The 13,335-nt window shown below is 45.4% G+C and overlaps 1 protein-coding gene across 3 annotated transcripts in view; it reads left to right on the forward strand.

Moving 5' to 3' along the window:
* LOC128701007 (PR domain zinc finger protein 5) overlaps nt 1-10,051 on the forward strand; it is an 82,398-nt gene extending 72,347 nt beyond the window's left edge. For all 3 annotated transcript variants that reach the window (XM_053794559.2, XM_053794560.2, XM_053794561.2), the window contains 2 exons: nt 6,613-6,733; nt 8,530-10,051. In XM_053794559.2, coding sequence (XP_053650534.1) covers nt 6,613-6,733; nt 8,530-9,908 — 1,500 coding nt within the window. In that variant the 3' untranslated portion in view covers nt 9,909-10,051. The remainder of the gene's footprint in view (nt 1-6,612; nt 6,734-8,529) is intronic.
* Nucleotides 10,052-13,335: the final 3,284 nt, after the last annotated feature.

The raw sequence follows: 13,335 nt of genomic DNA on the forward strand, positions 1-13,335 counted from the left end.
TAGAGAGGGAGTCAGTCACGGTTGGTGTTGTTGTAGTCGAGTCGCCTTGGTTGGTTGGTGAGGGGGAGTCGGCCATGTTTGTTGTTGATGATAAGTCGCTCTGGGTGGTGAGGGGGGTGGATGGGGCACTGGCGTCCTGCTGGGTCGTCTTATGGAATTGTCAGTTTCTAGGTGCTGCCTTGCTGTTCTTAGTGCTGTTTCTTCTATGAGTTGATCTCATAGTAGTACAGGAGCTGCTGTGGTTGGTTGAAGAAACTGAATTAGTTAAGAGCTTGGAGTAGGTAGTCGTCTGGCAGCGGGGCTGTGCTTGGAGGTTGTGGGGCGGTCTTCGCTTCAATCGGTAATTTCTCGGTTTGCTGGGTTCTACGTGTGTTAGTGCAGTTATGATTGCAATTAGGCCATCATAGAAGCGTTGATGGACTCTGCCTGGTGAAAAAAAATGACAGACCTTGCTGCCTCTGCTGCCACTGCTGCTGTTCTGTCATTCTAGCCATGGTATTGTAGGTTATATACCATTCTGGCAATGGTTCTATTATTCTAGCCGGGGTATTGTGGGTTATATATCATTCTAACCATGGTTCTATCATTCTAGCCATGGTATTGTGGGTTATATATAATTCTAGCAATGGTTCTATTATTCTAGCCAGGGTATTTTGGGTTATATTTCATTCTAACCATGGTTCTATCATTCTAGCCATGGCATTGTGGGTTATATATCATTCTAGCCATGGTTCTATCATTCTAGCCAGGGTATTGTGGGTTATATATCATTCTAGCCATGGTTCTATCATTCTAGCCAGGGTATTGTGGGTTTTATATTCTAACCATACTTCTATCATTCTAGCCAGGGTATTGTGGGTTATATATTCTAGCCATAGTTCTATCATTCTAGCCAGGGTATTGTGAGTTATATATCATTCTAGCCATTGTTCTATCATTCTAGCCAGGGTATTGTGAGTTATATATCATTCTAGCCATTGTTCTATCATTCTAGCCATGGTACTATCATTGTAGCAATGGTAATATCATTCTAGCCCTGGTACTGTCATTCTTGCCCTGGTACCATCATTCTGGCCATGATACTATCATTCTAGCCTTTGTAGTATCATTCTAGCACTATTACTATCATTCTAGCCATGATACTATCATTCTGGAAATATAAACACATATGCAGTATAATGTGATCCTTTATTAACAACGTTTCGCCCACACAGTGGGCTTTATCAAGTCACACACAGATCTACCTGGGCTGGAAGGTGCGTTGTTAATAAAGAATAATATTATATTGCATGTGTGTTTATATTTCCATTGTGTCGGTACTGTGTACCATTTATTTCCATACTATCATTCTACCCCTGGTACTATCATTCTACCCCTGGTACTATCATTCTACCCCTGGTACTATCATTCTACCCCTGGTACTATCATTCTACCCATGGTACTATCATTCTACCCATGGTACTATCATTCTACCCCTGGTACTATCATTCTACCCCTGGTACTATCATTCTACACATGGTACTATCATTCTACCCCTGGTAGTATCATTCTACCCCTGGTACTATCATTCTACCCATGGTACTATCATTCTACCCATGGTAGTATCATTCTACCCCTGGTACTATCATTCTACCCCTGGTACTATCATTCTACCCCTGGTACTATCATTCTACCCATGGTAGTATCATTCTACCCCTGGTACTATCATTCTACCCCTGGTACTATCATTCTACCCCTGGTACTATCATTCTACCCATGGTAGTATCATTCTGCCCATGGTAGTATCATTCTACCCCTGGTACTATCATTCTACACCTGGTACTATCATTCTACCCCTGGTACTATCATTCTACCCCTGGTACTATCATTCTACCCCTGGTACTATCATTCTACCCATGGTAGTATTCTACCCCTGGTACTATCATTCTACCCCTGGTACTATCATTCTACCCCTGGTACTATCATTCTACCCCTGGTACTATCATTCTACCCATGGTAGTATCATTCTACCCATGGTACTATAATTCTACCCCTGGTACTATCATTCTACCCCTGGTACTATCATTCTACCCCTGGTACTATCATTCTATCCCAGGTACTATCATTCTACCCATGGTAGTATCATTCTACCCCTGGTACTATCATTCTACCCCTGGAACTATCATTCTACCCCTGGTACTATCATTCTACCCCTGGTACTATCATTCTACCCCTGGTACTATCATTCTACCCATGGTAGTATCATTCTACACCTGGTACTATCATTCTACCCATGGTAGTATCATTCTACCCATGGTACTGTCATTCTACCCCTGGTACTATCATTCTACCCATGGTACTATCATTCTACCCCTGGTACTACATTCTACCCCTGGTACTATCATTCTACCCATGGTACTATCATTCTACCCATGGTACTATCATTCTACCCCTGGTACTACATTCTACCCCTGGTACTATCATTCTACCCATGGTACTATCATTCTACCCATGGTACTATCATTCTACCCCTGGTACTATCATTCTACCTATGGTAGTATCATTCTACCCATGGTACTATCATTCTACCCCTGGTACTATCATTCTACCTATGGTAGTATCATTCTACCAATGGTACTATCATTCTAGCCTTGGTAGTATCATTCTAGCCTGGTACTATCATTCTAGGCTTGGTAGTATCATTCTAGCCCTGGTACTATCATTCTAGCCCTAGTACTATCATTCTACCCATGGTTCTATCATTCTAGCCCTGATAGTATCATTCTCTACCTGATATTATCATTATAGCCCTGTTACTATCATTCTAGCTGTAGTACTATCATTATAGCTTTGGTAGTGTCATTCTAGCCCTGGTACCATCATTCTAGCCCTGATACTATCATCCTAACCCTGGTACTATCATTCTAGCTCTGATACTATCATCCTAACTGTGGTACTATTATTCTATCCCTGGTACTATCATTCTAGCCCTGGTACTATCATCCTAACCCTGGTACTGTCATTCTAGCCCTGGTATTATCATTCTAGCCCTGATAATATTATGCTAACCCTTGTACTATCATTCTAGCCCTGGTACTATCATTCTAGCCTTTGTACTATCATTCTTGCCCTGGTAGTATTATTCTAGCCCTGGTACTCTCATTCTAGCCCTGGTACTATCATTCTAGCCATAGTACTATCATTCTAGCCATAGTACTATCATTCTAGCCTTGGTAGTATCATTCTAGCCCTGATACCACCATTCTACCCCTGATACTATCATTCTAGCCGTGGTACTATCATCCTCGCCCTGATACTATCATTCTAGCCCTGGTATTATCATTCTAGCCCTGATACTATCATCCTAACCCTGGTACTATCATTCTAGCCCTGATACTATTATCCTAACCCTGGTACTATCATTCTAGCCCTGATACTATTATCCTAACCCTGGTACTATCATTCTAGCCTTTGTACTCTCATTCTAGCCCTGGTACTATCATTCTTGCCCTGGTACTATCATTCTTGCCCTGGTACTATCATTCAACCATTGTAGTATCATTCTAGCCCTGGTACTATCATACTAGCCCTGGTACTATCATAGCCCTGATACTATCATACTAGCCCTGGTACTATCATACTAGCCCTGGTACTATCATACTAGCCCTGGTACTATCATAGCCCTGATACTATCATACTAGCCCTGGTACTATCATACTAGCCCTGGTACTATCATACTAGCCCTGATACTATCATTCTAGTGCTGGTACTATCATTCTTGCCCTGGTACTATCATTCAACCATGGTAGTATCATACTAGCCCTGGTACTATCATACTAGCCCTGGTACTATCATAGCCCTGATACTATCATACTAGCCTTGGTACTATCATACTAGCCCTGGTACTATCATAGCCCTGATACTATCATACTAGCCCTGGTACTATCATACTAGCCCTGGTACTATCATACTAGCCCTGATAATATCATACGTACTAGCCCTGATACTGTCATACTAACCCTAATACTATCATACTAACCCTGATACTATCATACTAGCCCTGATACTATCATACTAGCCCTGGTACTATCATACGTACTAGCCCTGATACTGTCATACTAGCCCTGATACTATCATACTAGCCCTGATACTATCATACTAGCCCTGATACTATCATACTAGCCCTGATACTATCATACTAGCCCTGGTACTATCATACTAGCCCTGGTACTAGTATACTAGCCCTGATACTATCATACTAACCATGATACTATCATACTAGCCCTGGTACTATCCTACTAACTCTGATAGTATCATACTAGCCCTGGTACTATCCTACTATGATACTATCATACTAGCCCTGGTACTATCCTACTAACTCTGATACTATCATACTAGCCATGATACTATCATACTAGCCCTGGTACTATCCTACTAACTCTGATAGTATCATACTAGCCCTGGTACTATCCTACTATGATACTATCATACTAGCCCTGGTACTATCCTACTAACTCTGATACTCTCATTCTAGCCCTGGTACTATCCTACTAACTCTGATACTATCATACTAGCCCTGGTACTATCATACTAGCCCTGATACTATCCTACTAACTCTGATACTATCATGCTAGCCCTGGTACTATCATACTAGCCCTGATACTATCCTACTTACTCTGATACTATCATACTAGCCCTGATACTATCATACTAGCCCTGGTACTATCATACTAGCCCTGATGCTATCCTACTAACTCTGATACTATCATGCTAGCCCTGGTACTATCATACTAGCCCTGATACTATGCTACTAACTCTGATACTATCATACTAGCCCTGATACTATCATACTAGCCCTGGTACTATCATACTAGCCCTGGTACTATCCTACTAACTCTGATACTATCATACTAGCCCTGGTACTATCATACTAGCCCTGGTACTATCCTACTTCTCTGATACTATCATACTAGCCCTGGTACTATCATACTAGCCCTGGTACTATCCTACTAACTCTGATACTATCATACTAGCCCTGGTACTATCATACTAGCCCTGGTACTATCCTACTTACTCTGATAATATCATACTAGCCCTGGTACTATCCTACTAACTCTGATACTATCATACTAGCCCTGATACTATCATACTAGCCCTGGTACTATCCTACTAACTCTGATACTATCATACTAGCCCTGGTACTATCATACTAGCCCTGGTACTATCCTACTAACTCTGATACTATCATACTAGCCCTGATACTATCATACTACCCCTGGTACTATCCTACTAACTCTGATACTATCATACTAGCCCTGGTACTATCCTACTAACTCTGATGCTATCATACTAGACCTGATACTATCATACTAGCCCTGATGCTATCATACTAGCCCTGATACTATCATACTAGCCCTGATACTATCATACTAGACCTGATACTATCATACTAGCCCTGATACTATCATACTAGCCCTGGTATTATCCTACTATGATACTATCATACTAGACCTGATACTATCATACTAGCCCTGGTACTATCCTACTAACTCTGATACTATCATACTAGCCCTGGTACTATCATACTAGCCCTGGTACTATCATACTAGCCCTGGTACTATCCTACTAACTCTGATACTATCATACTAGCCCTGGTACTATCCTACTAACTCTGATACTATCATACTAGACCTGGTACTATCATACTAGCCCTGGTACTATCATACTAGCCCTGATACTATCATATGTACTAGCCCTGATACTATCATACTAGCCCTGATACTATCATACTAGCCCTGATACTATCATACTAGCCCTGGTACTATCATACTAGCCCTGGTACTATCATACTAGCCCTGATACTATCATACTAGCCCTGATACTATCATACTAGCCCTGATACTATCCTACTAACTCTGATACTATCATACTAGCCCTGATACTATCTTACTAGCCCTGGTACTATCATACTAGCCCTGGTACTATCATACTAGCCCTGGTACTATCATACTAGCCCTGGTACTATCATACTAGCCCTGATACTATGATACTAGTCCTGATACTATCATACTAGCCCTGATACTATCATACTAGCCCTTGTACTATCATACTAGCCCTGATACTATCATACTAGTCCTGATACTATCATACTAGCCCTGATACTATCCTACTAACTCTGATACTATCATACTAGCCCTGGTACTATTATACTAGCCCTGGTACTATTATACTAGCCCTGATACTATAATACTAGCCCTGATACTATCATACTAGCCCTGGTACTATCATACTAGCCCTGGTACTATTATACTAGCCCTGATTCTATCATACTAGTCCTGGTAGTAGCATACTAGCCCTGGTACTATCATACTAGCCCTGGTACTAGCATACTAGCCCTGGTACTATCATACTAGCCCTGGTACTAGCATACTAGCCCTGGTACTAGCATACTAGCCCTGGTGCTATCATACTAGCCCTGGTACTAGCATACTAGCCCTAGTACTAGCATACTAGCCGTGGTACTATAATACTAGCCCTGGTACTATAATACTAGCCCTGGTACTATCATTCTAGCCCTGGTACTAGTATACTAGCCCTGGTACTATCATACTGACCACCGTCGTTGTCGTACAGCGCCGTGACAGTCTGCGTGAACACCTGCTGATCCATGATGGTCCCAGACTGCCTTGTCCATTCTGTCCGAAGACTTTCGTCCAGAACTCCAACCTGAAGCGACACATTAGAACGCACACAGGTGAGGATGCAGGGTGTCAAAGCCACAGACTTGTAAAACCACTGTTTTTTTTTTAAGTGGGTAAAGGTTTGTACCTCTTTACTACCAATGTACAACACAGATCACAGCCTAAGGCCTACTTTCACTAGGGAAATAATCTCCCACTCTTGCACAGCCTAAGCCTAGGCCCATAATAAAAATTCTCTTGACTGCTTTCTCTAACCTATCACACTTCTCTATCCAGACTATCATAGGCCTCTTTTAAATCCTTACAGCTGTGTACATACTGTTCACTTGGCCTACACACTGTCTAACACACTGACACACACACACACACGCACACACACACGCACACACACACACACACACACACACACACACACACACACACACACACACACACACACACACACACACACACACACACACACACACACACACACACACACACACTGTCTTAACACACTGCCACACACAGCCTCACACATACTGTCTAACACACTGCCACACTCACACACACACTGTCTTAACACACTGCCACACTCATAGCCTCACACATGCTAACACACTATCACATACAGCTTCACAAACACTAACACACTGCCATAGTCACACAGCCTCACACACACTAACACACTGCCACACTCTCACAGCCTCACACACACTAACACACTGCCACACTCACACAGTCTGACACACTGCCACACTCACGCAGCCTCACACACACAGTCTAACACACTGCCACACTCACACAGTCTCACACACTGTCTAACACACTCCCACACTCACACAGTCTCACACACTGTCTAACACACTCCCACACTCACACAGTCTCACACACACTAACACACTGCCACTCACACATAGCTTCACAAACACTGTCTAACATACTGCCACACTCACACAGCCTCATGAACACTAACACGCTGCCACACTCTCAGAAACACACTGCCACACTCACACAGCCTCATGAACACTAACACGCCGCCACACTCTCAGAAACACACTGCCACATTCACAACTGCCTTTTCCTTGCTCCTAAGAGATGTTACACCTCCATGTCCAATGTACAAAATCACAGCTTCCTTATCTTTACAGTTCCTCAATATATTCTCCCCATCTTCCCAATACCTCTATATCCTATCTCCCCTTTTCCATTTCATTCTCTAGGCCTATTCAGCCTATTAATTTCCAAAACATGTTCTTATTATCAGCAGAATTTGTTGACAGGGCCTTGCCCGCTCTCTTATTTGCTCTTCTACACTCCTCCAGCTCTTTTACCCTTTTAATATCAATTCTAATTTGTAAAACATCTCACTTCATGACTTTTTCACTCATTTTGCTCTTTCCACCTCATTCCACTGGTTCTTCCTTCTCCTTCAGGCACCGGCCTTTATTTTAAGCTTACATGACGGCCCCACTTACACAGCAGGTTTGGTTCTTGGCTGTAAAGCAAATTTTCTAAATATATATCTGAAACATGTTTCTAGTTCCCTAATGCTCTTGTCACATCATTCCACTGGTTGCACCTCTTCCCTCAGGCACCTACCCTCCTGTATTTATATTCAACTAAATATTCACAATAGATCATGTCTGAGACATTGTGTTGCAATTTCCATCCCTTATGCGCTTTTTTCCTCATCATTCCATTGCCACTTCTCTTCCCTTAGGCACCTGCCCTTCTGTATATACAGTGTTTCAGAATGATGGACTCATTTTCAAGGCAAACTGATTTGAAATTGAGCTCATCGTTTTGAAACACCCTGTATATCTACACTTAAATTTTCTGCAAATCTGACTTGTTGCATTGCTTGCAGGCGAGAAGCCATACCAGTGCACCTTCTGCAGCAAGCGCTTTGGTGACAAGTCTGCTTGCAACAGCCACATCCGGGTGCACACTGGTGCTGAGCGCTGCCGGTGCCACCTGTGTGGCACCAGCTTCTCCAAGCGCCAGAAGCTCAACTACCACATGCGCAAGCACACTGGTGATGGATTGTTGTACTGTCCTCTCTGCACCCGGCCCTCGACCGACTCCTACTCCCTCAAGAAGCATGTGGAGTCGCACCGCCAGGCGCTGGTTGAGGTACTGCTTGGCCTGGGGTTGGCATGCCCAGACGAGTGCCGCCGGGTGGCAGTCGAGGCACTGCATGACCTGGCAGCTGTGGTGGCTGGTCGTCAAGGCCCAAGGAAGCCATGGCAACCCAACCAAGTCGAGCGAGGTCACCCAGTTAATGACACGGCAGTGGTTTGCAAGATCGAGGACCTTGACAGTGATTTTGAAGTGGAAATTGACCGCCCTTCAAACAGCCTTGATTATTTTGAGAAATTTGAAAATGGAGATGGCCGGCCTTTAAAATCAAACAACGATTTTGAGAAATTTGAAAATGGAGATGGCCAGTTTTCAAAATCAAACAATGTCAATGATTTTGAGAAATTTAGAGATAGCTGGCCTTCAAAATCAAATTTCTGCAATCAAATTGGTAAATTTCCTGATTTGAGAGGCAGTGGGAAGCCCTATGGCCTCCGTAGTGCTGGCAGAACACGTTCTTCACATGATGGAAGCGACGATGCCCTTGGATCATCTGCTGAAGTGAGCAGCAAGTTGTTGGATGGAGTGAAAACTCAGTTTGCCGGCATGAATATGCCAAGCAGCGATTTCCAGTGGAAAAGACTCAATCATGTCACTGGAAATAGAGCAGCTAGTGGTGACCTTCATCAATTCCAGCATAAAGCAGGTTTGAAGGGACGGATGGATATGGCAGATGATGAATTGAGGGTCAGTCCATCCACTGGGGTGACGCCAGCGGCCGTGCTGACCCGGTTGATTGAGGACATTGTGGACACCCACTGCCGTGCGGCGGAGATTGATGTCAAGCCAACATTGGCCGACCAGCTAGTCGAGCAGTGTCTCCAGGTCATCATGAGCGATAACCCACCTGCTGATGACCCTGCCATTCGCCGCTTGTCTGCTGACCAAGGGATGGAAGCCTCCGGCGGACACCCTGGTGCTACCATCGCCAACAACATGGAAACCAATGGAATGCTGCCGTTCAACTCTGAAGTCAATTCCTCTGATGTGGATCCAACAGATGCCAGTGGAACAACTGACAGATGCCATCCGGCGACCAAACGAGTGTCCCACATGTGGCGCCGGTGCCGGCCATTGCCGCTTCCACCATCAACCACCAACAGCTAACTCACCTGATGCTAAAATCCATCAATTTCAACCCCCCACCAGTCGATGCGAGCGAGTCTGCCATACCCATGGGGAACTCTGGCCCTTATGGGTCAAGTGTTCGTCCCACAACCATAAAAATAATTTTCCACTTACATTTCAAAGTTGTTTCATTTGTCCTCTTGTGGCGCCAGTGCCAACCAGAGGGGAAACGCCCCACTACAGAGCCTGTGAGGGTTTGGGGCACCCCCTGGGGCTGTACTGGTGCACTCTAGGGAACCCAGTGTTCACTTGGGGTCATATTAGTTAGATGCTCAGGTATTACTCTAATGGGATACCCAGGTACTAAATCAGGAAGGATACCTAGGTATTTAACAGAAAGGATACCTAGATATTACTCTTAACAGGGGATACCTACTTATCTAATGGATAACCAGGTATCTCCTGGATACCCAGGTATCTTTCAGGATGCCTGGGTATCCCCTAGACACCCATGTATCCCCATGGACACCCAAGTATCACTAAGGGGTATAGGTATCCTCCCTGGATATCCTGGGTATCCCCTTGACACAGGTATCTCCATTGGTGCCTAGTTATCTCCTTGGATACAAGGGTGTCCCCTATATACTCTGTATCCCCCTTGATACTCTAGGTATTCCCCTGGATTCCCAGGTATCCCTATGATAACCAGATATCCCCATAACACCCAGGTATCCCCCTTGATACTCTAGGTATTCCCCTGGATTCCCAGGTATCCCTATGATAACCAGATATCCCCATAACATCCAGGTATCCCTTCTGTACCCGAGTCTCTTTGGTTGTACAGGTATCCCTCAGAAAAACCTTGTATCCCCAGTGGCAATGAAGTATCCCAAGTGATACTCAGGTATATCCTGGATAACAAGGTATCCCCATACCACATATGCCCTTAGATACCCAAGTATTCCCCTGCACACCCAGGTATCCCCCTGGATAACTCTCATCCCTCTCAATGCCCCACGTATCCCTCTGGACACCCAAGTATCCTGGTACATCCAGGTAACTCCTGGGGACCCTGCTATCCCACTGGATATCCAGGTGTGTCCCCTGGGCACCCAGGTATCCCCCAGGACACACACGTACCCTCTGGGCCTCCAGACCTCTTCAAGGTGGGGGGGGCTCCTTGGCATGGTGAAGAGGCTCTTGGTCTGAGGAATTAGACCTGTCGGTCTCCTTCCTCAGACCGAACCTAATTACCCCCCAATCCCCCCTTCCCTATCCCATCCTCCCCTTTTTCCTTTCCTCCTCCTCCCCACCCCTCTCTTTTGCCCTGCCTCTTTTTGGCCTTTGGGATTTTTCCCACAGGTGCGCTAGTTCCTAGGTAGGGGAAAGGGTACGGGGGTCCATCCCATTCTGTTGAGGTTCTTGGCAGTGGTGTAGTTTGCCGTGGAATCTGGATCGCCTGGGGATGTCCCGATTCCTCTCCGGTATCCCGGAGGGTGGCTTTGGGTGTCTTTCGGGCGACAGGTGCATCTCTGGAAGCCACCTTTCAGATTCCGGGGGTGGTGGCTGATGGAGGTATGCTTTGTGGCGGATATCCAGCCGCCCTCTCTTTTGTCCACCGAGGTAGCTCAGCATATGTGAGGTTGCTATCCTGGATTGCTGATTTACTGGCATGAAGGGTAGGGTATGGCATGGGTTCCATGCTATATCTGCGCTACTTGCGGTGCTGAGGTCCTCTTGGGCGCGGAGGGAGATTTCTAGCCCTTGCATTCCTCCTGGGAACTATTCCTCCCTGCTTCCCCCCTTTTTTTTTTAATTTTTCTTTTTTCTTTTTTTTCTTGAAAACAAAAAGAAAAGGAGTAACCTAACCATGGAGAACCCAATCCATGAACCTACTACCCCCGGGCCCCTTCTTGATACCGCACCCCATTCTGACCCTGCCTCGTTTTTGGCCACTCTTCGGACACTCCTGATGCCCCTGTACCTCTTGCTGGTGCTGTTTCCTCACTCGCTTCAGGTACCAGGGTTTCGACTGACTCCTTCGATTTGTCTGACCCCCACTCTCCTTTGACTATGCTTCCAGCCTCTCCCTCTACGGTATGGCAATTTTCGGATCGCCAGCCCATTTCACGTCGGACCAACTCCGGCCCCACTCCTAAATGCCAACGACAATCTCCTGATGATGTTACTTCGTTACCTTCCCGTTCTACTCGGAAAAGACCGACACGTCATGCACTCCTTCTCCACGCTCGGTTTCGGACCACACAATGGACTAAATTCTTTACTTTAAGGCCGACTTCTTCTGCCTATCTTTCTGACCATAGTATTGGCAAAGCGCTCCTACACCATGTTGGTAGAGATATTTCATTTCATGCTCTCAAGAGCGGTACACTCATCGTCACTGTCCAGAATGCTACCCAAGCTCATGATCTTTCTCTCCTTTCGAATATCGATACTACTCCTATCACTATTGAAAAACATCTTTCTCTCAATTCTTGTAGTGGTACTGTCATTCTGCCCCATACCATAGTCCAACAGAATTTCCAGTCATGTGGCAATGACATTTTTGAACAGCTGGAACTCCAGGATCTCCCAATCCTCAAAGTAGACACTTATGTCCTTCCTGCCCGGGGGCGGAGACGTTACCCTTGCAATGTGGCTCGTTTAACTTTTGACAGCCGAGAACTCCCGTCCTCTGTATATGTCGCGGGACATCGGTTACAAGTTCGAAAGGTGATACCTACACCGCAACAATGTAGAAATTGCTGGCGTTTTGGTCACCCAGCGAAATATTGCAGATCTATGGCCGAATGCCCAGTCTGTGGTGCCGACAACCATTCTAATACATCTTGCAGTCAACCTCCATCTTGCCTTAATTGTAATGAAGCTCACCCTTCGTACTCCCGCCGTTGCCAGGTCTACTTAAATGAACGTGAAATCCGTTGCCTCAAAGAGGCAGAAGGTCTCCCTTATGCTATGGCAGTTACTCATCTCCGCCTCCAAGGGAGACTACCCCGTGTTTCTTATTCTCGTGTTTCCAAACGTCCCCCCACTTCTGGGGTCCCATCTTCTGCAGCCTCCTCTGTTGTTACCCCTCCCATAGCCACTACGGCATCTAATCCTTTTGCTGTCCTTGGCTCTGACGTCCCGACTACAACTCAGTCTGTTCTCACATCTTCGCGTCCTTCCTCACAAGCCCCAGTATCGACAAGACCTCGTACGACACCTAATACCAATCGCCCCTCTACTCAGAAGTCCAAAAAATCCACATTGCTCAAATCTTCTTTGCCCCTTCCTTCCCTTCTTCCACCTCCACACGTTACCTTTCCAGTCTCTGTACCTAGTTCTTCCCCTCTCTCTGGCTCTATTACAAGTGTGGAGATTCACCCTCCTCCTCGTACTATGCCTTCCACCCCCGTCCCCTCCCAAGTTTCTCCCTCTTCTGTCACCTCCCAGGTTTCTACCT

The sequence above is a fragment of the Cherax quadricarinatus genome, unplaced genomic scaffold, assembly GCF_038502225.1.
Source record: "Cherax quadricarinatus isolate ZL_2023a unplaced genomic scaffold, ASM3850222v1 Contig129, whole genome shotgun sequence".
Lineage (NCBI taxonomy): Eukaryota > Metazoa > Arthropoda > Malacostraca > Decapoda > Parastacidae > Cherax > Cherax quadricarinatus.